Source organism: Sciurus carolinensis, chromosome 17, assembly GCF_902686445.1.
Source record: "Sciurus carolinensis chromosome 17, mSciCar1.2, whole genome shotgun sequence".
Classification (NCBI taxonomy): Eukaryota; Metazoa; Chordata; class Mammalia; order Rodentia; family Sciuridae; genus Sciurus; species Sciurus carolinensis.
In genome coordinates this window covers 24,136,611-24,158,794 of record NC_062229.1, presented here as the reverse complement: position 1 = coordinate 24,158,794, position 22,184 = coordinate 24,136,611, and the positions used below count along the sequence as shown (strand labels likewise).

Genomic DNA, 22,184 nt, shown 5'->3' with positions numbered 1-22,184 from the left:
ATAGATGCATATTAACACACTTCCTATCTCCCAACTCCCTTCTGCACACACCATCTCGCTTCATCTTTACCCTGGTGTAGGTGCTACTAAGGCCATCTTCCAGCTGAGGAAGTGTAAACTCAGGGACATGAGACTTATGTATGGGACCAGGTAAGCAGAATGGAAGAATAAGGGGCAAAAGCAACCTGTCCAGACATCTCTAGTGCAGGGGACCATGAGCAAATTGGGTAGCCTGATCAGAGGCAGAGCAGTCCATGTGGGAGTGGCATAGCCCTGGGGTCTGCCCCTGCAGGCATGGGAGCAGAGCAGCAGTCTGAAGAGCTGGGGTCAAGTCAGTTTTAAGCACCAATAGGCTGCCAGCATCACATACTGGGTGAGGACTGAGCCAGGCCATAGGCAGTGCCTTGGTGTGTGCTACCTCTCCTAAGAGGACCAGAGACCCTCATAGTTAGGATTCGACGAGGTCTTAAATCAGGAGAAAGAAGGTTCCATTGACGGTGAGGTTATGACAACCATGCTGCACCTAAATCTGGCTGGCCCCACTGGCACCTTCTCCTCCCACAGCTCACCACCACCTCGTCTTACCAAATCCATTCCCAGTTCCTCACCTGGTTTCTCTCAGTCCTACTGCCCCATACCAAATGTCCTCTCTCCAGCTCCTCCTAAATGCCCATAGGGTAAGTGGGCCTCAGAACACAGATTGAACCCTCATTTTTTGTCTCTTTTCTCAAAGTTTTGTCTCCAGAAGGCTTCATCCAGCCCCAGGGTTTTAAATCCTGTCTACTCAAGTATCTATCCAATTCACAAATCTATCTCCAGGCAAGGTGCCTTCATCTGTCTCCACTCAGAGGCCTCAGTCATCTCAGACCATCAAAGCCAGACTCCTGGTTTCCCCCTCAAAGCCACTCCCCCCTGTACTTCACCATCTTAGAACAGGAACCCCCATCATCCCCACAGTCTATATGTCAGGACATCCTGTAACCCTGTCCATGTACTTCTGCCTCACACCTGAGCCTCCTACCTCCACACGCTGTCAGCCAGGGAAAGACACATCTCCAACAGCTCCCCATCACCCTTAGAGGGAAGGCCATCCTCCGTAGCTACCAAGGCTCCCTTGGCCCTCTCCAACTTCATCCCTCTTCCTATCTTCCATTGCTGACTCTGCTCCTCAAACAAGCCAACTAAGTTCTTGCTCAGTTTATAATGCCCCTCCCTAGATCCTGGCATCTCATCCCCCCACTTCTGCTTCAAATTTCCCACTCGAGAGGTCTGCCCAGCCTGGGGAAGCTGTGCAACCTCCTCACAACATGCCCCCTAGTTACTGATATTGTCTTCTCGCTTCACCTGTACACCGTCTGCCCACCCCTCCCACTCATGCCCTTGAGACAGGAAGGCAGTCTTATTACAGTTGTATCTCTAGGGTCTGGCACATAGCTGATATTCAATAAATACCTGTTTGGTGGCTGGCTGCTATGGAGATGGGCAGCTATTGCTCCAGGGAAAAGAGGCATCTTATTTCCAGTGAGAGAATGTCAGGGAGTGGTCAGATTCCCAGAAAAATGCAGTCTTGGTATCACTGGAGGAATGCTGCATTTCTTGAGTGTGTACTAGGATCAGGACAGGAGGTCTGGAGAAGGGCTAGAAGAGGGATTGCAAATTGTCTCCCTGGATGATCCTGACACACAGATCTGAGAATCTCTGACTCATTCAATACCTTCATTTCACACAAGTGATGACTCTATCCAAAGTTTCAGTGTTGGCTCATCAACAGGTGTCTATGCAGGGAGCCCCAAACTTGCCACCCACAAGGTTTTCTCTCTCATTGCCTCCAAGGGTCTGAGAGCCTACACAGAGAAGCCTTAACAAGAATGGGGACTACATAACCCCATCTTGGCTGGGGCTCTGCAAATCTGCTTTATTCTTGATGTAATGCTCTGCCCTAAAAATGAACTTCACTTTCAAAAAAGTATGGTTAGGATGAGTAAAGCCAGGGTCTGGGATAATGACCTCTTAACTTCTTTCAAATGCAGGTCAGCTCCACCCTCTGTTGCCCCTAACCATCCTCACTTTTGGAAGGATGAGGAAGACAGACATCCATGTTTATAAGAGGCCTGTGTAAAAGCCCTTATTCCAGCCTTGTCGCAGCATCTTTCTCTATCTCTCAGTTACTGATGAGGTCAGAAGCTGGAGTCCACAGACAAGAAGAGGGAGGCTCAGAACTTTAAAGACTTGCTCTAGGTCTCACAGGTAAGAATACAGCTAAGATTTAAGCCAGATCTACTTGGTTCCAAAAGCCACTGTATTTCCACAACAGCAGCAGCCCTACCCTTCCTAATGGCAATTTCTGGTGTAAAGGAAGAAGGCCCCTTTCTGGGGCTGCTTATTCCCAAGTACCTGGAGGTGAAGGGTGGAAAGGGACACAAGGCCAGACCCTAAGACACACTCTAGAGTCAGTAACAACTTAAAGCATCACTGCAGGAGGTTCCTTCAGACCCAGGTGTCCTCATCTGTTAAACAGGGATGAATCAATAAGCTACTTCAAAGGGCTACTTCAGGGACTGAACAACTAGGGAGATTTTGCCACAAACTGCCATGCAAATGTTATGACTGCTAACCTGTAAACGGCTGTCAACGCAGGTTGCAGTGACCTCCTTAGTAACTTTGTGACCAGGCAGTTAGGTGTGGGATGTGGCCATGGGGGTGAGAACAGAGGTAATTTCCGTTTTTTTGTTGTTGTTGTTGGTGGTGGTAGTTTTATTTATTTTGGTAGTACTGGGGATTGAATCCAGGAGTGCTCTACCACTGAGCTACATCCCCAGTCCTTTTTTATTTTTTGAGACAGGATCTAAGTTGGCCAGGCTTGCCTAGAACTTGTGATCCTCTTTGCCCTCAGTCTCCTGACAAATTCTGGGATTACAGGTATGTGCCACCAAGCCCAGCCAAAAGCAACTTCCTGAGGCATGGGCAGGACAAGCCTGACTCCTCATCGAGCACAGTTCTTCTCCACTGCCTCCTTCCCTCTCACTGCAGCCCTCTATACCTTATTCAACACTTGCTGACTCCACCCACTGGCTCCTTCTTTTACCCTCCCCCCACACTGGCCAGGGACCCTTCTCTGGTGCCCCCAAGTCAGAAGTGCACCCTCTACTTTGGCACTGTTCCCACTCTCCATCTCCTGAATGTGCAAATCACAACTACAGCACTCTTCATTCCACAGGTGCGGATACACAGAAGCCTGGAATCTATTTCCTGGAGGTACCTGCCATGAAGACAGAACTTCTAAGCCCTCTGCTCAACCCCAGGCTCCCAAGGCTGATTTGAATGGTCTTATGGGTTTCTCTATCCACCCTCTCCCTCTTAGCTGTGAATAAAGGATGCAGGTAGAAACACAGTTCTTTGGTGTGTTTTTAAAATTTTTTTATTTGTATATTTACTTTTATGTGGTGTTGCATATCAAACCCAGTGCCTCATACATGCTAGGCAAACACTCTTCCATAAGCTATAACCCCAGCCCCAAGACACAGTTTCTTAGAGTTGGGCTAGGAGAAGCAGGTCCTCAGAGATACACTGCCCAATAAGGAAGCCACAAGTCACATGTGGCCATTTAAGTAAATTAAATAAAATATTACGTTAGCCACATTTCAAGGGCTCAAAAGTCACAAGTGGCTTGAGGCTACAGGACAGAAAACCATCACTGCACAAAATTCTACTGCACAGTCCTGCCCTAGTCTCTTCCTGGTAAAAAACAGAATTGCTGCTGAACCTGCAAACTGACAGCCAGAGCTCAGTTCAAGGTCACAACCAACTCTTGAGGGGCTGGTCAGTCAAGCAGTCTGTCTCTCCATCTCAGGGCAGCAAGAGACAACCCAATTCAAGCCAAATGTTTCAGAAAGCCAACAGCCAAGGGGTAAGTGTTTGTGCCAAGTTAATCCCCTATAGAGAGCCTCCATTTGGCTGCTGAAGAAGAAAGAAGTCAAAGGAGGACAAAGTAGCCAAACACTGCCCTGCTGAGAGCAAAGAGATGCCACAGAGCTCCATTCACGCAGCCTTGAACTGCTCACCTACTCCTCAGTTTGGAATTTCTGGAAGAATGTCAAGAGAAGAGGTTCAAATACAATACAACAAAATATGCCCAGGCTGGCTCTCCTCCTAGCTGGAAACCCTGACTCCTGTAGAACTTGGACACCAAAGCACCCAGCCCAGCGCTTTCAGACTCTGCCCTAATCACTGCCAAGTACTTGCTGTCAAACCCTATGGAGCACCTCCATTGTCACCTCTGTGTGCCTGAATGTTTCCACCTAATAAAGTACCCCTGGAACATTCTTCTTTCCAGCTCCCTCAACATCCTCTCATTCTTGCCCCCACTTGGGTTCAGTTCAAATTCCAAGCTGCCTTCCCATGAATTTTCCTGACTCCACCTGGCTTTCCTAGGCAATGAGCCCCAGCAGTACAGTCTAACATTGTATGCCATCTTTCCACCTGTCCAGCAGGGCTATCTGACCACAGGACACTTTCTTAAGCAGTGCTGTGACCTGCACAGAACCCCTCCCCCGGGGGAGCTTGCACAGGCTGGAACCCAGAGGCCCCACTTCCCATCCAGGATCTTGGCATCGCAGGACCTCTAAGCCTCTTGCCTTACCCCCTCACAAACCAGTCCTGTCAAGTAGACTGACAAGGCAGTGCTTTGTAAACATAGAGCTGTGAGCCTATTACCAGAGCTTTATGCTGAATAATGCATGGAAATAGTGTAACCCTTAATCTTGTCTCTCTTCAACCTGCCACCACCATCTCAGGACTCTGATTCATCCATAATACCACTAAATTAGGAGTTAACAATCTGGGGTGGAAAAACTATGAGAAACCAACCCCATGCTGAAATCCTGAGGCCTCCAGCAAATCAGGCACGCAGTAGAATTCAACAAAGAGCTTGCCACTGGGTGCTAGGGGACCAGCAAGAAGTAATCTCCATAGGACAAATGGTGCAAACCAAGAAAGAGCTCAATCCTGGAGTATTTTGTCACATCAAAGGACTTAACTAAAATTGTAGAGCACCTCCTCTCTAAAGGAGAAGACTCCTGGGATCTTATCTGCTGGAAGCAGACAGTTCATACTTCCTTTCCCGTTTCCTCACATGTTCTGCAAGAAGACACTGTGGGCTGGAAAATAACTCAAAGTAATTTAGAAGTTTGCCTATCTTTTCCCCATACATTTACCCTAATAAAAAGTTACTCAAGGGTCGGGGGTCTAGTTCAGTGAAAGAACACTTGCCTGGTATATGCAAGGTCCTGGGTTCAACAAAAAATAAGAAAAAAAAAAAGTCACTCAAGAACTGTGGGGATTAAATATGACAGCAAAAGCACAGGTAACAATATCAATAACAGATGAATTGAACTCCAATAAAACAAACCCAAAACAACTTTTGTGTATCAAAGGACACTACCAAGGGCTGGGGTTATAACTCAGTGGTAGAGCGCTTGCTTAGCACATGTGAGGCACTGGGATTTGATCCTCAGCACCACATAAAAATAAATGAAATCAAGGTATTGTGTCCATCTACAACTAAAAAAAAAAAATTTTTAAAAGGACATTACCAAGAGAGTAAAAAGAAAATGCAGAGAATGGGAAAATATATCAGCAAATTCCCAATCTAATTAATTAAAAGTTTAACATACAGAACATATAAACATCTCAACTACAACTCAACCACAAAAAGACAACTCAATTAAAAACATGGTCCAGGGCTTGCCTAGCATGTGTGAGGAGGCCCAGGGTTCAATCCCCAGCAACACACACACAACACACACACACACACACACACACACACACACACACACACACACAAAAGGAATTATTTAAATTAACACACTATAATATGAATAAACCCTGAAGATACTTATGCCAAGTGAAAAAATACTGTTTGATTCAACTAACAGGATACTTAAGAGTAATCAAAATCATAAAGACAACGGTGTTTGCTAGAGGCTGAAAGGAAGGAAGGATGGTGAGTTACTGTTAATGTGTAGTTTCTGTTTGGAATGATGCAAAGTTATGGAAATAGACTGCAGTATGGTTACATTAATGCCACTGAATGGTACATTAAAACTAGTTAAACTCATGAACTTTATGTATATGTTTTTTAAATGCAGAAAAAAAAATAATAAGCCCTTTGCCAGTCCACTGAGAATTCCTCTTTAAAGGCCAGTTCTTGGGCTGGGGAGATAGCTCAGTCGGTAGAGTGCTTGCCTTGCAAGCACAAGGCCCTGGGTTCAAATCCCCAGCACCACACACACACAAAAAAATTTAAAGGCCAGTTCCCCTGAGGGCCTGGTACATCCTTCCCAAGGCAATGTGCTCTGAGGATGCCATCTTGCCCCTTGTATTCAGACCTCAAACCAGGTCCCAATAATCTGAGCCCTAAATCAAACCAACAGCTCCAGTGGACTAGTTACTGTTTGAAAAGCTGTGGCTAGAGCTTCTTGGGCCAGGTTGTTTAGGGGATAACTGTCTGATGGGTTCCATGAACTGCCAACAAAAGCAGAAGCCAATCTGGCCAGCTTTCACTCTCTATTACTTCCTCTTTCGCTTTCCCACAGGACACCAGACAGCAATACAGAAAGAAAAAAGAGGCCAGACTGGCCAGCCTGGTTTCAAGTTGGAAAGAGGAGTCTTTGTTTTCCCCCAGGCAGATTTCGATAATTAATATTCTTTGTATTTAAAGTGAAAGACAAAAAGTTTTTTGCCCATCCAACAAGTGAACCAACAACTCCCACACTCTACAATCTCTAGGGCCTTTTCATACAGATTATCCCATTAGGTCTGAAAACCACCCAGTGAGAATGAAAGAGGATGTTTTCCCCCACTGCAGACATGAAAAAACACGGCCTCGGATATGAAGCAATCTGTTCCACGTACCACAGTCTCAACTGATAGGGCCCAGGTCTATATACAAGCAGTGAACTTCAGAGTTCTCACTACCTCTCCACTACTTTGGAAAAATGAACTGAGTAGAAATAAATTCAGACCATTTTGGTGGCAAACGAAAACAAGGACAATGCTTCTGAATTTGGTAATTAATAAGACTAACGGCCTCTTCGTTCCCTTCAGTTAACCCTGACATCTTTTTTTCTTTTGGTACCGGGGATTGAACCGAGGGGTACTTAACCACTGAGCCACATCCCCAGTCCTATTTTGTATTTTATTTAGAGACAGGATCTCATGATCTGCTTAGCGCCTCGCCGTTGCTGAGGCTGGCTTTGAACTTGCGAACCTCCTGCTCAGCCTCCCAAGCCGCTGGGACTGCCCCGGACATCTTTTCTTTTGGGATTTTTGCACTCGACGTTTCCTGTGGCCCCGTTCAAGGTGCGAAGTGTCTGTCATACGCCAGAACTCCAGCGTGGAAGAGAAAGGCAGCCTCGGTCACGAAGAAACGGGAAAAATCATGCATAACCCAACAGCGAACCTAGCAGCGAACCTAACAATCCTGTGACTCCCGCAGGCAGGAGCTACACGGGACACAGCACAAAGCCAAACGCCCGCCAGCCCCACAGACTCCACATCAGCCCCGGAACAGCCAGGCACGGGGGCGGAGCAGTCTCCCCACGCATGCGCCAGCGTCTGCGCACGCGCGCCTTGCAGCTGCCGTCCTCTAGTAGCCCCCAGCTCTTCCGTCCGGACCCGAACCCCGGCTGCCTCCGCAACAGGCTCATTCCACGTCTCTCACCTTGCGCCCTGTTTTCTCTCGTAGGGCCCTGAGCCGCTCCTTACGCTTCAGCGCCTCTTCCTCTAGGCGGCCCACACTGGCCGTAGCAGCCGCCATCCTGCTTTCGACCCCTCCTCTTGTCCTACGTCACGTAGGTCGGGGCAGTGGATGAATGTCTCACGGCCAATCCGAGGACGAGAATGGGAGACAGGAAGCCCCAAGAGCCAATCAGTGTTGACTTGCTGCAGGAGGGCCCGCCCTCTCGCCTCGCCGGTGAGGAGCCGGCAAAAAAAAAAAAAAAGGAGCTAGGGTGCTAAGGCTCGATGTGTCTACCGCTACTCAGTGAGAAAGCAGCAAGTGGAGTCAGACCTAAGAGAGAATAGAGCGCATCGATCGCTTGGTCTCACCTAAGCACTTACTACACCTCACTCACTTCCTGCGGGTACCTCGGAACACCCTGAGCCAGCCTTTCAAAGAAACCTTCCCGAACCGTCTACCCTGATCCCACTCTAACATGAATCTTCCTATCCCTCCTCTACAGCTGTCTTGTGGTTTCCCGGACTCACCTGATTAAGTGTCCCTAAGCTCTTCTGCGTAGGTTCGAAGCTGGCACAGTGCCGAACCTGACTATAAGACTATTTCCCTTTGGACTCACAGATAATTTCCTCTCAACCCCACCCTTTCTGGAGCGGCATAGTACTCAGGGTCAGGCTGCCTTCTCTGAAGAAAAGCAAACCCCAACCTGGACCAAACGGGCCCAAAGGAACAGTTCCCCAACCCCAGTTAGGAGGAGTTGCTTTGACCTTGAGTGCAACAGGTGGTCCCAAGATGCATTGCACCCTAGCTGCCGGGGTCTTCTTCTCTGCATTAATCAGGGTGCGTTAATAACAGAACACGGGGGCTGAAGTCGAGTTCTTCTAGCAATATGTGAAGTCTCCAAAGTCACACCCACACCCCTTCCCAGAGGACAACTAGCCTCTAAGGTTATTCCTTGCCTGGGACCTCCCTTACCAGGCTATCCACAAATGGACACCCACTCCTCCCCTCCCAACTCCCTTCAGAGGCCCAAATGCCTCCGATCTCCAGTTCAGCTCAGTTGACCTCCTGATCTCACTAACCTGGTTCTCTCTAGGCCCTCTCCCCCTCTGCAGGTGACATGTCTTGCTAGGACCTGGTTCACAGGTTGTAGGTGGTCAGGAAACATCTACCAGGAGAGATGGGACAGAACAAAAGAACAGACTGAAGGGGCCACCCAAGAAGCCAAGGAGGATAAAACAGGGCAGGGATGGGGATAGGGTTTGTCTTCTCTCTGCCACCCAAGGTCTAGGGGACTCAGACTGGTCAATTCCTAGGAACAATATTACCTCTCTGGGGCTGGCAAATTTCCCCCCAGTTTCAACAAGGAGTCTGACCCTTGCCCAACATTAAAGGGCCCCCTCACTTCATAGGCAGGTTGGGCACAGGGAAAGGGACACAGGAGTGATCATGACAATGGCCCATCAAAAAATCAATTAGGCCTAGGTTCTAGGTCCCTATCCCTGCCACCTCTATGATCCTTATTTGGCCTTAGTTTCTCCACCTGTAAAACAGGTGTGAGTCACCCACCTCATCAGGTTAAAGGTGAAAAAGATGGTTGGTTGCAGTATAATCCCTGCAATCCCAGTAACTCAGGAGACTGAGACAGGAGGATGAGGCCAGCCTCGGCAATATAGAGACCTACTGTCTCAAAATACAAAAATAAAAATAAAAAAGGCTGGAGATGTAGATCAGTAATAGAGCATCCCTGGGTCCCACCCACAAAGCACAAGGGATGTAAAGGCAGTGCTGGGCTCTGGTGTGGGGGGCGCCTCCACAGAAGCATCTGGGAAGGCTTCCTAGAGGAGGGAGGGAACCCGTGGGGATCATCCAAACCACCGAGATCAGCCCAACCGAAGGGCACCACTCTCCTGGAGGTATTTCAGGCTCCTCCTGCTGTTTGCTCTCGGATCCTCCCGCTCCACACACAGAAGGAGCTCAAAAGTTGTGTTTAGATCTTCCCATAAAACGATTAAAACAGCATCTGGCACTTGGTAACTACAAGTTGTCGTCCTGGAGGTGGTTATTATTATTTGCTAAACGACCCTGGCAGTCCCCTCGCAGCCTCGAATGGCGGTAATTCCAAACTAGACGGGATGCGTAAGGGGCGAACTCAGACCCAAAGCAAGCCTGGAAGCCCTGCTGCCTGCCCTGATCCGGGAGGTTACAAACGACCCTTCCAGTGGCGCCGGTGGGGCGCGGCCTGCGGGGGCGGGGCGGCCAGGCGACTCCCGGGCCGCCCTGACCTCAGGCTCCTCCTCCCGCCGGGCTCCCCGCCCTTCTCACGGTCCCGGGAGAGGCGGGGTGGCAGTGGCGGCGGCGGCTACGGCGAAGTGCAGGAAGCCGGGCGGCGACCGTCCGGGAGGAGGAGGAGCGTGTAGACTTGGTGGCTGAGAGCTGCAAGGGCCAGAGCCGCGGACTTCCCCCAGCAGTCCCGCGCCGCTCCGCCCCGGAGTGACGCCCTCCGCCCATGGGCCTGGCCGGAGGCAACCGGCGGGCGGCGCGGAGGAGGCGGCGACAGGTGGCGCGCAGCAGGGCCAGAGCCGGGTCAGGCCATGGCCGCCTCGGAGCGGCTCTACGAGTTGTGGCTGCTCTACTACGCGCAGGTGAGCCCGCCCCGCGTCCGCTGTGCCCCTCGCTCCGCGCCCTCGGTGCCTGCTGCACCTGCGCCCCGCTCCGCCCCGGCCGCGAATAGGAGAGCGCACCGGCTGTGCCCCAGCCCAGCACACGTGTGTGCCCCGGCCGGGTGCCTCAGGCTCTTACATCCCGCGACAGAGCTAGGGGCCGCCCATTTCACAGTAAGCCCTCCAGTGGGCCAGACACATCCCCCTTTTATAGCTGGGGAAATTGAGGCCTGGAAAGAACAAGAGATTGGCCAGGTCGAAAGAGGGAGGGGAACTCAGTTTGCATGTGGACTCCCTCACCTGTGGGCGAAGCCGGGTGGGTTGGAGGTGGCCATCAAATCAGTGGGCTTTGGGCCCTGGCAGGTGCAGTGGGGGAAGAGGTGTTTCTTCTGCAGGTCTGACTTGAGTTTCCTAGACTCCCCTAGAGAAGTGGCAGTGATGAGTTTCCCCAGGCCTTGAGGTAGCCCCACCCCACTTCCATTCTGGGGTGGGCCGCTGGTAGGGGGGTTGAGGCCAGGGAGGATGTCTGAAACAGAGAGAGGCCCTTTCTCCCTGACCTTCCTCTCTGGTTTCAGGAACTACTTCAGGTGACCTCAGAATATGAGAGCGAATCTGACCTGGTGTCCCCCAAACTCTGTCACACACGTAATTACCCACTTTTCTTTTACATTCACAGCAGGGAGAGATTCCAGGGTACTCCCTCCCTCCCTGCACCTTCCTGGCATGTGCTTCTGGTTCAGGTGTGCCCTGGGCACAATGGACCATTGTGTGTCCCTGAATAGCTTGTCACTGGGGGGAAGTTCATGCTTAAATCACCTCCCTGGCCCTCTGTGAAGAGGCTAGCCTGTGGTCTCCCAGGGACCTTGAGTACAAGCCATAAGGACCACAGCCTCTTTGGTCCACTCAGGTTATGAGAGGTCCAAGCCCCTGGCAGGAATAGAATCTCTTGGTGTGACCCAGACCAAGTTCTTTGCAATTCTAAGTCTCTACTTCCCTGTTTGTAGAATTGACACAGCCCTGACCTAGGTGCTGCCTGGTCTTTGTAGAGGGGTAGCCACTCAGACTGATTCAGACCAGAGAAGGCTTCTGTTTCCCTGGCCCCGCTGGGTGCCCTTGCCCTGGCCTGTCTCTTATCTCCAAGGGTTTATCCTTATGAAGGAGCAAAGGGTCTGGAGGGAAACCTACCCCTAGCCCTCCTCCCTCCAATTGCCCCATGGCCTTGGGCTGGTTTGGGGTCCTCAGTTTCCTTATGATCAGGTGAAGGAGACTTAAACCAGGTGATGAGTCTGAGGGATGTTAATGATGGGTTCCAGCTGGGTGTCAGGCTGCTGGGGTGTCTTGGTAAAGCTTCCAGGACTGTACCTCCATCCAGCATGGTTGCCTCCAGATGCCCCTTCTAGCTGAGTTCTGTATGTGGTCACACCCTAACCCCTCAGGTGGTGCTTAGCACTCATATCTATGTTGAGTCTCCCATCTCCCCCAGCTCCTCACCTTACAGGTCCAGGCTGCCTGGTGGAAGCCTGGGCAGGCAGGGGGCAGCTTGGGGCCAGGCAAACAAATCCAGGATGTGTGAGCTTACCCTGGAGCTGGGTGGGGCCAGGCGGCCTGGAGAGAGGAAGCCTGGCCAGGCTCCCCCAACTGCCTTCCTGCCTGACTGCTCCTGCTCCAGGGACATGGTTCCACCCCTCTGTACTGGGCTCCCAGGGAGGGATAGCACTGTCCTGCAACTTTGAACCCTGCTAGAGAACCTATTGTGTGTGTGCTTGGGGAAGGGGAAGGGGTGGATCTGATAAAGGGTGTTAAGAGACCCTCTGTCAGTCAGCCACCACCCAGCCAGCAACACCTGCGCCCTCTCCCTTCAGCAGTGAGAGCTTACACCAGCTGGCAAACCTGTTTCCCCAGTTGTGGGTCTGGGTGAGGACCGAGTGGGGAGTGCCCCTCTTGCGCCCTTCCTCTTCCCTTAAGGACCCCAAGTTTAGACCCACCCCCCACCTCACTTCTGTGGGTCCTGCTCTCTGGGACTGAGGGAGAGAGGGGGAGGACCGAAGTTCTCTTAGACCTCACACAGTTGGAGCTCCTCAGGGCCCTGCTGGGGAAATCAAGGTCATCAAAAGAGTTCCTTTACCTAGAAAAGGTTTAGTCTTGTGGGTAGGAAACCACAGGTGGGTCTTCACCTGGGACAGCACAGGCTGTTTCCACCTTAGGGTCTTCTTTTATTTATTTATTTATTTTTTGGTACCGGGATTGAACTCAGGGGCACTGGACCACTGAGCCCTATTTTGTATTTTACTTAGAGACAGGGTCTCACTGAGTTGCTTAGCACCTCCCTTTTTGCTGAGGCTGGGTTTGAACTCTGGATCCTCCTCCTCGCCTCCCGAGCCACTGGGCTTACAGGCGTGCCCACTGTGCCTGGCCTTGGAGTCTTTTTTAACCCTCATTGTGCTTGGTACTCCACTGCTTCCCAGCACCTACATGTGGTAGATGCTCCTGGCTGTTAGCTGAATGAGCGGATGAAGGGGTAAGCCCTATGGTAGTGACCAATCAAGAAAGTCATCCTAGAGAAGGTGTTCTTTTGGGACTTTCAGAGTAGAAAGGACAGGAAGAGCAGGAGCAAGCACATGGCAATGGAAGTAGCAAGTTGTCAGGACTAGGGTCAGGCCGGAGGTGGCCCAGGAGCCTGGTGGATGGGTGGGAGCACATCCAGGATTTCCCCAGGGAGGGGACAGCTTGAAGAGTGTGAGAAGACTAAGGGACTGGGACAGCACCTGACAGGCTGGCAGTTGGGCAGCTTGTAAAAGTTAATGTAAAATAGAATGCAAAAGAGCTGCCCCTTTTCAGTCTGGAGCAGTAGTGAGTGTTCTTGAATAGTCCCCCACCCCTATTGAAAGGGTTAGGGGCACATGCAGGATCACAAAGATCAGGGCTGGACAAACACTCAGGTTACAGGTGGGGATCCCAGGCTAAATTCTCTAGTTGAAGACTCAAAGGGTTGGGGGAGGTCATGCCAGAGCTAGAGGTGACTTTGCCCTGTCCAGCCTCCCGTGAATCCCTTGTCCCTGGCCCATGAACTCTACTGCCTCATGGAAATCTATCCAGGGCCTCTGGTCCCTCTAGGTTCTTAACTGGTTCCTATTTCTTCCTACACCTCAGTTTACCTTCTTGAAATAGGCAAAGGGAAGGTGTGGTTGTCTCCTGGGTGCTTGGTTCCCTCACACCTCAGAGGGGAAACTGGGGTTTCTTCCTTCCTGCTTCTATTTCCAAGACAACTCAAGGGAGAGGGACTGAGGTAATAGGGAAATTATCAAGAGCCCAGAGTTGGGGGAGGGGCTAGTGATCCCTGGTGTTGTTATGACAACTGGGGAACTGATGGGAGAGTGTGGGGTCCCCATGGAAACAGGGTCAGTTACTATGGGGACCCTGAAAGGAAATTTCCAGTTTCCATAGTGATAAGACAAGGGGATGGTTAAGCCTTGAGGGGTGTTATGGAGACCAGAAGGCGCAACCCTGCCCTCTGTTCAGTACCCTTCTCCAGGTAAGGGCCTGAAACTGACCCACTGCCCAGACACTGGAACCATCCTCAGTACTCTCTGTCCCTGTCAAAGTGTCTATCTCTTGCTTCATCTCATGGTCTGAGATCCTCCAAGTCTGACTACCAGTCCTTCTAATATAGCCAGAAGACACCTTTGGCTTGACCTTGGCTTCCCCCTCCTGATGCTACATGAGGGATTCCCTATCTTTAGAAGCCATCCTGAATAGACCCCACCACACCTGTCTCATTTCTGCCCTTCTGTCCCTGGAAATGGGGTACTATCACTCAGGCAGCTCTGACTGGGAGGAACTGCCCACCATTGAACTGCAGTTTACCCTACCTATTCTGAGCGCTTCCGTGAGATCCATCAACATACTCTGTCTCGCCAGCCAACTGGGGAACAGCCCAGGAGGCCTCGACTCTGTCAAAAGGCCAAGGTCTGTCTCTCTCAGCCTCACTCACAGAGGAAGGAGGGCAGGGTTGCTCTGGAATGCCAGGAACTTAGGCAGGCCAGAGTCCCTGCATTGGAGCTCCCATCACATAACACCTTGATCCTGGGTGGATGTGGCTGCCCACTGAGCAAAGATACTGAAGGGCCAGACATGGTGGGGTACTTCTGTAATCCTAGCTCCCTGGGAGGCTGAAACAGGATAGCAAGTTTGAGGCCAGCCTGGACAACTGAGTGAGACCCTGTCTCAAAATAGATTAATAAATAAAAAGGGCTGGGGATGTATCTCAGTGGTAGAGCACCCCAGGTTCAATCCCCAGGACTGCAAAAATAGATAAATAAATAGGCAGTGGAGGCTCAGAGGTTGACATTAACAAGCCACTAACCACAATTCTGTTGGTAACCCCAACCTCCAAAGTGAAGCACGAGTAGTTCTGTAACAGGGGAAACAGCAAGTAATGCCCTTGGGCTGGCACATGCAGCAGGTCTGGGGTGCTGAGGCTGGAGATGAGGGGGCACCACCCACACACTGTCTTGGATGTGGGGGGAGGCTGGGGACTTGCTCTAAAGATGGAGTTGACGCCAGGGTGGTGACTGGCTGATTGGGCAGGGTGACCTTTGTCTACTAGAATCCTCTGTGTGCTGGACTTGCGGTAGGTCAGGCAGGGTCTGGTGGCAGCATGGTGTCGGGCAGCTCAGTAATCCCTGTTTCTCTTGCAGACAGTCCCACCCACCCATACATGCCATAGCCACCTGCCCTCAGGCCTCCCAAGTTACCTCAGAGTTCCAGGAGACTGGCAGTTCCATGCCCACCCAGGACTATTTGAGCCTCACTAGCCCTCAGGAGCCCCCTCACTCCCAGCACTCTCTGCATGTACTCAGGGCTGGTTGGGCATGTGTCACTTCCCAGCAGGTTGAAGTCTTTATAGGGGTGACCATTAGCACTCATCCTGTCCCATACCTATACACTTCTCCCTGCCACAGGACCCTGGCACCACTTATTCTTGGACTCAAGGGCCCTGGGGTGCTCTTAACAGGTGTGGTTGCTCCTTGCCTGCCCTCAGGGGAGGGGCAGGGTTGAGTCCCTGGCCTAGTCCAACTGGAGTAAGAAGCTGATCTAGTATACATGTTCCTGCTCTGAGCAAGAAAGGGTAGGAGGAGCCAGTGGGCATAGACTCTGAAAGAGCCACCCTTTTCAGGCTCTTCCAGCATGCTTGTGCCCCCTTGGTCTACTCTGCCTCTGGTCCTGGTCTACTCTGCCTCTGGTCCTGGCTCTGCAAGGATTCCCATACCCTCAAGCATTGCAGCCTCAAGCCCAGATCAGAGTTGGCCTGAGGCCTCCCAGGAAGAAAAGGTGAGACCTAGAGAGGGAAGACAGCCAGCTGCCCCCTTTATTTCCTAGTTCTATGAGTTAGAGACCATCTCATGCCCCCTGCAGAGCCCACAAAGGCTGCCTTGAATACCCCAGCTCTGAACCCATCTCAGTCCTCACCTACTGGAAGTTTACAGGACTGGACAAGCCTGGAGGGTGTGGTTCCAAGGGACAGAAAGCAGGAGTGTGCAGAGTGCAAGGGACCCACCCAGGTCTGGGAAAGCCAATCCAGATGATGACCCTGGGAAGATGGGAGGTTCCTGCTTAAGTATCAAAAGCCCAATTCACAGAGCCAATGGGGTGTGGGGCGGGCAAGGCCTGGACAGGAAGACATGTCACAGAGGAGAAGGAGCAGAGAGGGTGGAGGAGCAGGCCCTGGTTTCACTAGGAGCCTGCCATGCCAGGTTTAGAGTCAAGCCTTCATTCTGTGGATGGGGTACAGGGTGGAATTTGGGCTTTCAGATGCTCAGCACAGCTGCAACTGGCAAAAAGACCCACATTTTGGGTCAGAGATGACTGACTTGATTGGGGTGGTTTGGAGTAGAAGAGGAAAGACAGTATGGGGACATTTTTGAAGGCAGAAGGGGTCTAGGAAGCCACAGAGATAGGGGTCATATGGTCAACTTGTGCAGGCTGCCTAGCCACCAAGAGTAGACCTAGCCTAGAACCAAGGTCCAGCTTTCACCATCTTCAGAGTGCAGCTGAAGCAAAGGTGGTAGCTCTCCTCTGCACCTCCTGTTTTCCCACCTGTGATGGGAGAGTTCAGAAGGGATGGATGGTCCAGGAGCCCTGGTCTCTGGTGTTTCAGGTTCTGGATATTTAGTCTCCTTGCTGGTTGGTGGGGCAGGAGGCTGCCAGCAACAGAGGATGGAGAAATCAACAATTAACTGACCGACAAAAGGTCACAGTGGTGTAGGTCTGTTCCTGGTGGCCATGGCCCCTCCCTAAGTTGTCTTGGCTTTGGATAGGTGCCAGAATACACAAGGAAGGTGCTTGACTGCAGGGTGGCTGGCTATTCTATCTCAGTTTTTTGTGGGCCTGCTCCTGGCCTGCTGGGGGTCATCCAGGCCTGTCCCTGTGATGTGGGGGCCATAGGCAGCAAAAATCAGCATTTCATTCAAAGGTAGTTCGGAAGGTTCAAAGGTGTGAGGTTCATGACCCCTGAGAACAGTTTCAGGCTGGGGGTGCTGATTGATGTGTATCTGGACCCTACATCCCTCTCCAGTCCAGTCCTTACCCCACCTCTCTGACTCTGGGAAAGGAGGTTGCTTTTGGGCTCAACTGGTTGGGACCTCCAGGTGGGACCAGCAGAGGAAAAGGAGGGACTCATGTACAGATACACACCCATATCCATCCCTGAGCATCTCTGGGTATGGATTTAATTAGGGCTAGGCTATGATTTACTCATCTGTTTCCTGAGTAGAGAAACCTGCAGAATCCAGGTAGTGTAGCCAGGGCATTTGAGGGGCCAGAGGTATGAATGAATTCCTCATATCGTCCCTGGGCCTTAGCCCAGGTCTGGGAGATGTTGGTGCCTTGAATGAATGGTACCCTAACAGCAGGGAAGAACACACTTCCAGATAGGGGCTCCTCCAAGCCACCTCACAGAGCCAGCAAAGCTCTGGCCTGCAAGCTCCACCCAAGGCAGGTGACCCCGCCCCCCTGTGCTTCAGGCCCCCGCCCCAGCGCCTGCCAGGTCTCTCGCTGGGCCTAGGGTGCCCCGGCCCCCCCACATCCCTGCGGTCTGCTGGGAGGAAGCGGCCCCCCTCCCCCACCGTGACTTTGCGCTTCCTGCCCCAGTCAGGGCGGGAGGATCCGTTTCCCGTTCACACCAAAGTTTCCCTGGTGCCGCCCAGACTTGGGTTCAAGCGCTGCCCCTTTTGCCTATGGAACCAGCTCTGGGGCCCGGGGTCCAGGTAACCCAGAGGGTGGGTGGAGGTTCCCCGCAATGGTAGTAGCTGTGGCAGGGATGCTGGTCTGTAGCTGTGGATGTGCATGTGCTACATGCTGGGTGCCTGTTCAACAGTGCACCTGCCACCTGGCATCTACAGTCCAGGAGGGTTTCCTGGAAGTGGTGGTTGTGGAGCTGGGAGAAGGTGGCAGGAGAGGACCCAGCCTAAGGCTTTGAGTAGGAGGCATGTGCGGGAGACCTTCAGCACCAGCACCGCCACAGCCACACCCCACTCTCGCCCCTCCCCTGCCTGTGTCAGGCCCCACAGGGTCTTTGAGGGGTAGGAGCAGAGACTGGGAGGTGGGGCCAAGAGAAACAAATGGGGTCTTGGAGGAGTGGTCAGTTTGTACCAGAGTCCTCTGATGCTGACCTTCCTATTCCTGTCCTTCCTCTTCCCCCCAACCTCACTCCCTTTCTCCACCCCCACTGCTCTGCCTGTAATCCCTGTACATCCCTTGTGTCCTCCTCCTTGACCTCATCCCTCCCCTCTTTACTGCACCCTTCGTCCCACCCACCATGCCCTGAACTCCTCTGCCTGCAGAAGGACCTGGGCTACTTGCAGCAATGGCTGAAGGCCTTTGTGGGAGCCTTCGAGAAGAGCATCTCACTGTCCTCCCTGGAACCACGAAGGTGAGGACAGGGCCAGGGCAGGGAGGTTGAGGGGTCTGGGCACCCCTGTGACGCTCCCTCCCCACAGGCCAGAGGAGGCAGGGACGGAGGTCCCCCTACTGCCACTAGATGCCCTGCATGTGCTGGCCGAGCAACTGGACCAGAAGGACCTGGAGCAAGCCCTGCTGCTGCTCAAGCTTTTCATCATTCTCTGCAGGTGGTCCCTCCCTGGTATCCACCCCAAGTGGGCAGGGCATGGGAGTGTGGGCCAGAGGGAGTGGGGGTCTTGTGCATTGGTGGACTCCTCCAATCCTTTCCACCCCAGGAACTTGGAGAATGTGGAGGCAGGCTGGGGCCAGGTGCTGGGGCCCCCAGTGCTGGCGCTGCTGACGGGGCTGGTGGCTGAGGTGAGGTGGGCTCCCTGAGGTGGAATGGGGGCAGGTAGTAGCTGTGGCCATAGCAGGGTTAACTTCCCTCTATCCTCTCTCCCCACACTTACAGCTCAAAGGACCCCCAACACCACAGGAGTGTCGAGGGACCCAGCTGGAGAATGTAGCCCTTCATGCCCTGCTCCTTTGTGAGGGCCTCTTTGACCCCTACCAGACCTGGCGGCGCCAGCACCGTGGGTGAGACCCAGCCCTTAGGCGGGGGACTCAGACCAAGGCTGGGGAAAGGATGGGGGCTTTGGGCTCCGACAAAGGTGTGCAGGTGGGAATGGGCCTGTGCATAGGCTGGTGGAGGATGATAGAAGGGGTGAGAGCCAGGCTGAGGGACCCAAGCGCCTGGCCTCACCTCCCATCCCCCCAGGGAAGTCATCAGCTCCAAGGAGAAGAGCAAATACAAGTTCCCTCCTGCCACTTTGCCCTGTGAATTCAGCGCCTTCTTCCAAGGTCAGGCCCCACCCCTGCCCCATTTGGCCCCGCCCCCAAGCCCAGGCCCCTTCCTGCAGTTCCCTGACCCCAGACACAGGACAGGAACTATTCGGGTAGCTGCAGACAGGCCCGGGAGACCCACAAGCCCTTGAGTGGGCCTCCAGAGGCCAAATTGGAGTTCCAGGGTGAGAGAGGACTTGCCTGAGCAAAGTGTCTTTCCTTAGCTGGAGTCAGTGGGAGTTGACTTGCCCCCTGGATTTCCCATCCTCCTTCCCTTCTGGACCCTTCAGGGTCCTTTCAGCCACTTGTGCCCTGGCTCTGGACCACCAGAACACTCCCTAGCCCAACCCCTTTGTCCCTTTGAACTCTTCCCATTCTCCATCCCTGCTCAAGACAGGGCCACACTAGCCTTTTACATCTCCTAGAAGAGCTGGTGCCCAGGATGCCTCCAGCCACCCATTCTCCCTGGTGACCTCCTCTCCTGAATTCCCTCTCATCTCCTCAAATTGGAGGGAGACTGGTGGGGACTTGAGATGGGCTCAGAATGGGAAGCGACCTGGACAGAGCATACAGGGCTATGAGAAGGTGATAGCCTTTAGGGGTTTTAAGTGTCTCCTCTGCACTACATATGGAGTGGCGGACCTGAGTTTGGAGTGGGGTGCAGCAGGTCCAGGAGGGGAGCTCCCTGCAGCCATTTTCCCATATACTCTCCTTTTTTAGTTTTTAAAAAATTTTTTGGTACTGAGGATTGAACCCAGGGATGCTCTACCACTGAGCCACATCCCCAACCCTTCTTATTTTTTTATTTTGAGACAGAGTCTTGCTAAGTTGCTCAGGGCCTCATTAAGTTGCTGAGGCTGGCCTCAACTTGCCCTCTCCTGCCTTAGCCTCACGGGTTGCTGGTATTACAGGTGTGAAACACTGTTCCTGGTCCATGCACTCTTCTTAAAACAAACTAACTTTGGGTTCCCCCACCATAGACCCCTCTGTGGTAGTTGATGCCCTCAAGATTTGTATTTGATTCTGTTCCTCCCAGAAACCTTTTTTTTTTAGTACCAGGGATTGAACCCAGGACACTTAACCATTGAGCCCCACCCACCGTCCTTTTTAAAAATTTTATTTAGAGACAAGGTTTCACTGAGTTGCTTAGGACCTCGCTAAGTTACTGAGGCTGGTTTTGAACTCATGATCTTCCTGCCTCAGCAAGTCACTGGGATTACAGGTGTGCGCCACTGCACCCTGCTCCCCACAGCCTTTCTTTCCAGCCCTTCTTCCTCTTTGCTTCCCAGCCCTGCTCCTGTTCCCTCATCAATAGACTGTACTCAGTTACCCAACCTCAGAGTCTTTGCCCACCCTGTGGTCTCTCCGTTTACTGGCCAACTGCATTTCCAGGCCTCACCTCAAAAGCTCTGTCCCCAGTGGGGCTTGGTGGTGCATGCCTATAATCCTAGCAAACTGGGAGACTGAGGCAAGAGGATGGCAAGTTGTGGCCAGTCTCAGCAATTTAGTGAGGCCCTAAAAAATTTAGAAAAATCCTGTCTCAAAATGAAAAATAAAAAAGGCTATGGATGTAGCTCAGTGGTATAGCACCCCTGGGTTCCATCCCCATTTACCGCCCCCCACCCCCCAAAAAAAGCTCTATCCCCAGGGAGACCTCCACCCTATCCCACCTGAATTATACCCAGCCCCATACTACCATGTGACCAGGGCTGGTCCCTTCTGCTATCTGGTTTCGGTGCATGGCCTGGCATCCTGTCCATGGTGGAACAGGGCCAGGTGGCCTCCCACATACAAGACTGTGAAAGCCCCTAGAAGTCCCCTACAGGTGGGGGGAGGGGAAGACATCCATATAGTAGATACATTAGGGTCCTCAGAACAAGGCCCGGGAAGTTTGGTCATAGGGGCCGAAGGAGCAGGAGATTTGCATCTGAGAAATTGAACCCTGGGTCACCACAGGAAAGCAGAGGGGGTATGTGATCACTCTTGGGGACCCCATTTGGGGGTTAGGATCTGGAGAGCTGACTAGCCTCTCAGGTAGGACTGTGTGCCTTCCAAGAAATGCCGTGTCTCCCCTGGTCCCCCTGACATGGAACCATGACTTTTTTGAGCTCCCAGAGCAAAATGAGATCTCCCTCAGAATGGACCTCCAGCTCCCACCTCACACCCCTTTGCCAAGATACCCATCTCTTGTGCAGCCCCCTGGCCCACAGCCCTGCAACTCTGGTGACATTGTCCTTTCCTGCCCACCTCAGAGAGCCTGCAGGATGCAGACCGCTTGCCTCCTATGCTGCTTTTGCGGCTCATCCACCTCTTTGGCGCTGTCCTTGCAGGAGGAAAGGTAGGCTGGGAGGGGAGCTTATGGGCCAGGGGTGGCTGTCTTGGCCTCACTGCTGTGTGGGCCCTTGCGCACTGCCCATCTCTGCCCTCACGTGCAGGAGAACGGGCAGATGGCTGTGAGTGCTGGCTCTGTGCAGGGCCTGCTGGGTGTTGTCCACGGCTGCAGCAGTGGACCGGCCCAGGACCCCCACCTAGTGCCACTGGCTCTAGAGGCACTGGTGGGTGCGGTCCATGTCCTGCATGCCAGCCGCACACCCCCCCGAGGGCCAGAGCTCCGTGCCCTGCTGGAGGGCTACTTTCGTGTCCTTAACGCCAGCTGGCCTGCTACTTCAAACTCAGGCCCCGAAGAGGCCCTTGTCACCCTGCGGGTCAACATGCTCGGTAAGTATGGGCTCCCAGGCTCTTGCGGAAGGGTAGCAAGGCCCACATGATGGTGGAAAAGCTGGACTGGACAGCATGGGGAAGGTTTACATTTGCGTAGAGGGACTGGGTAGGGCCTGACTTTGACCTTTGCACAGATGCCATCCCCAGGATGCTGGCATGTGAGGATCGGCCAGTGCTGCAGGCTACCTTCCTCAGCAACAATTGCTTTGAGCACCTCATTCGCCTGATTCAGAACAGCAAGGTAGGCAGGGCCCAGGCTGGGGTAAAGCGCTGGAAGCCAGAGG

General features: G+C 52.7%; 2 protein-coding genes across 12 annotated transcripts in view; one reads left to right on the top strand and one right to left on the bottom strand.

Moving 5' to 3' along the window:
* Ccdc12 (coiled-coil domain containing 12) overlaps positions 1–10,177 on the bottom strand; it is a 56,481-nt gene extending 46,304 nt beyond the window's left edge. The window contains exons 1-3 of one of the 2 annotated variants that reach the window (XM_047532375.1): positions 9,305–10,177; positions 8,818–8,903; positions 7,721–7,841 (exon numbers count right to left, since the gene is read on the bottom strand). In XM_047532375.1, the coding sequence (XP_047388331.1) occupies positions 7,721–7,841; positions 8,818–8,903 (207 nt within the window). In that variant the 5' untranslated portion in view covers positions 9,305–10,177. Of the gene's footprint in view, positions 1–7,720; positions 8,069–8,817; positions 8,904–9,304 lie in introns of both variants that reach the window. The other variant, XM_047532376.1, reaches the window with a different exon arrangement.
* The window catches only part of Nbeal2 (neurobeachin like 2), a 30,997-nt gene continuing 18,883 nt past the window's right edge, over positions 10,071–22,184 (top strand). For 4 of the 10 annotated variants that reach the window (XR_007105963.1, XR_007105964.1, XR_007105965.1 and 1 more), the window contains exons 1-9: positions 10,071–10,380; positions 18,240–18,328; positions 18,396–18,524; positions 18,633–18,714; positions 18,809–18,933; positions 19,115–19,197; positions 21,432–21,517; positions 21,615–21,897; positions 22,035–22,141. Coding sequence is in view for 7 of the 10 variants with exons in the window: in XM_047532333.1 (XP_047388289.1) it covers positions 10,330–10,380; positions 18,240–18,328; positions 18,396–18,524; positions 18,633–18,714; positions 18,809–18,933; positions 19,115–19,197; positions 21,432–21,517; positions 21,615–21,897; positions 22,035–22,141 (1,035 nt within the window). In the remaining 3 variants the exon portion in view is untranslated. Of the gene's footprint in view, positions 10,381–17,620; positions 17,664–18,239; positions 18,329–18,395; positions 18,525–18,632; positions 18,715–18,808; positions 18,934–19,114; positions 19,198–21,431; positions 21,518–21,614; positions 21,898–22,034; positions 22,142–22,184 lie in introns of those variants that run through there. The other 6 variants (XM_047532330.1, XM_047532326.1, XM_047532331.1 and 3 more) reach the window with 4 other exon arrangements.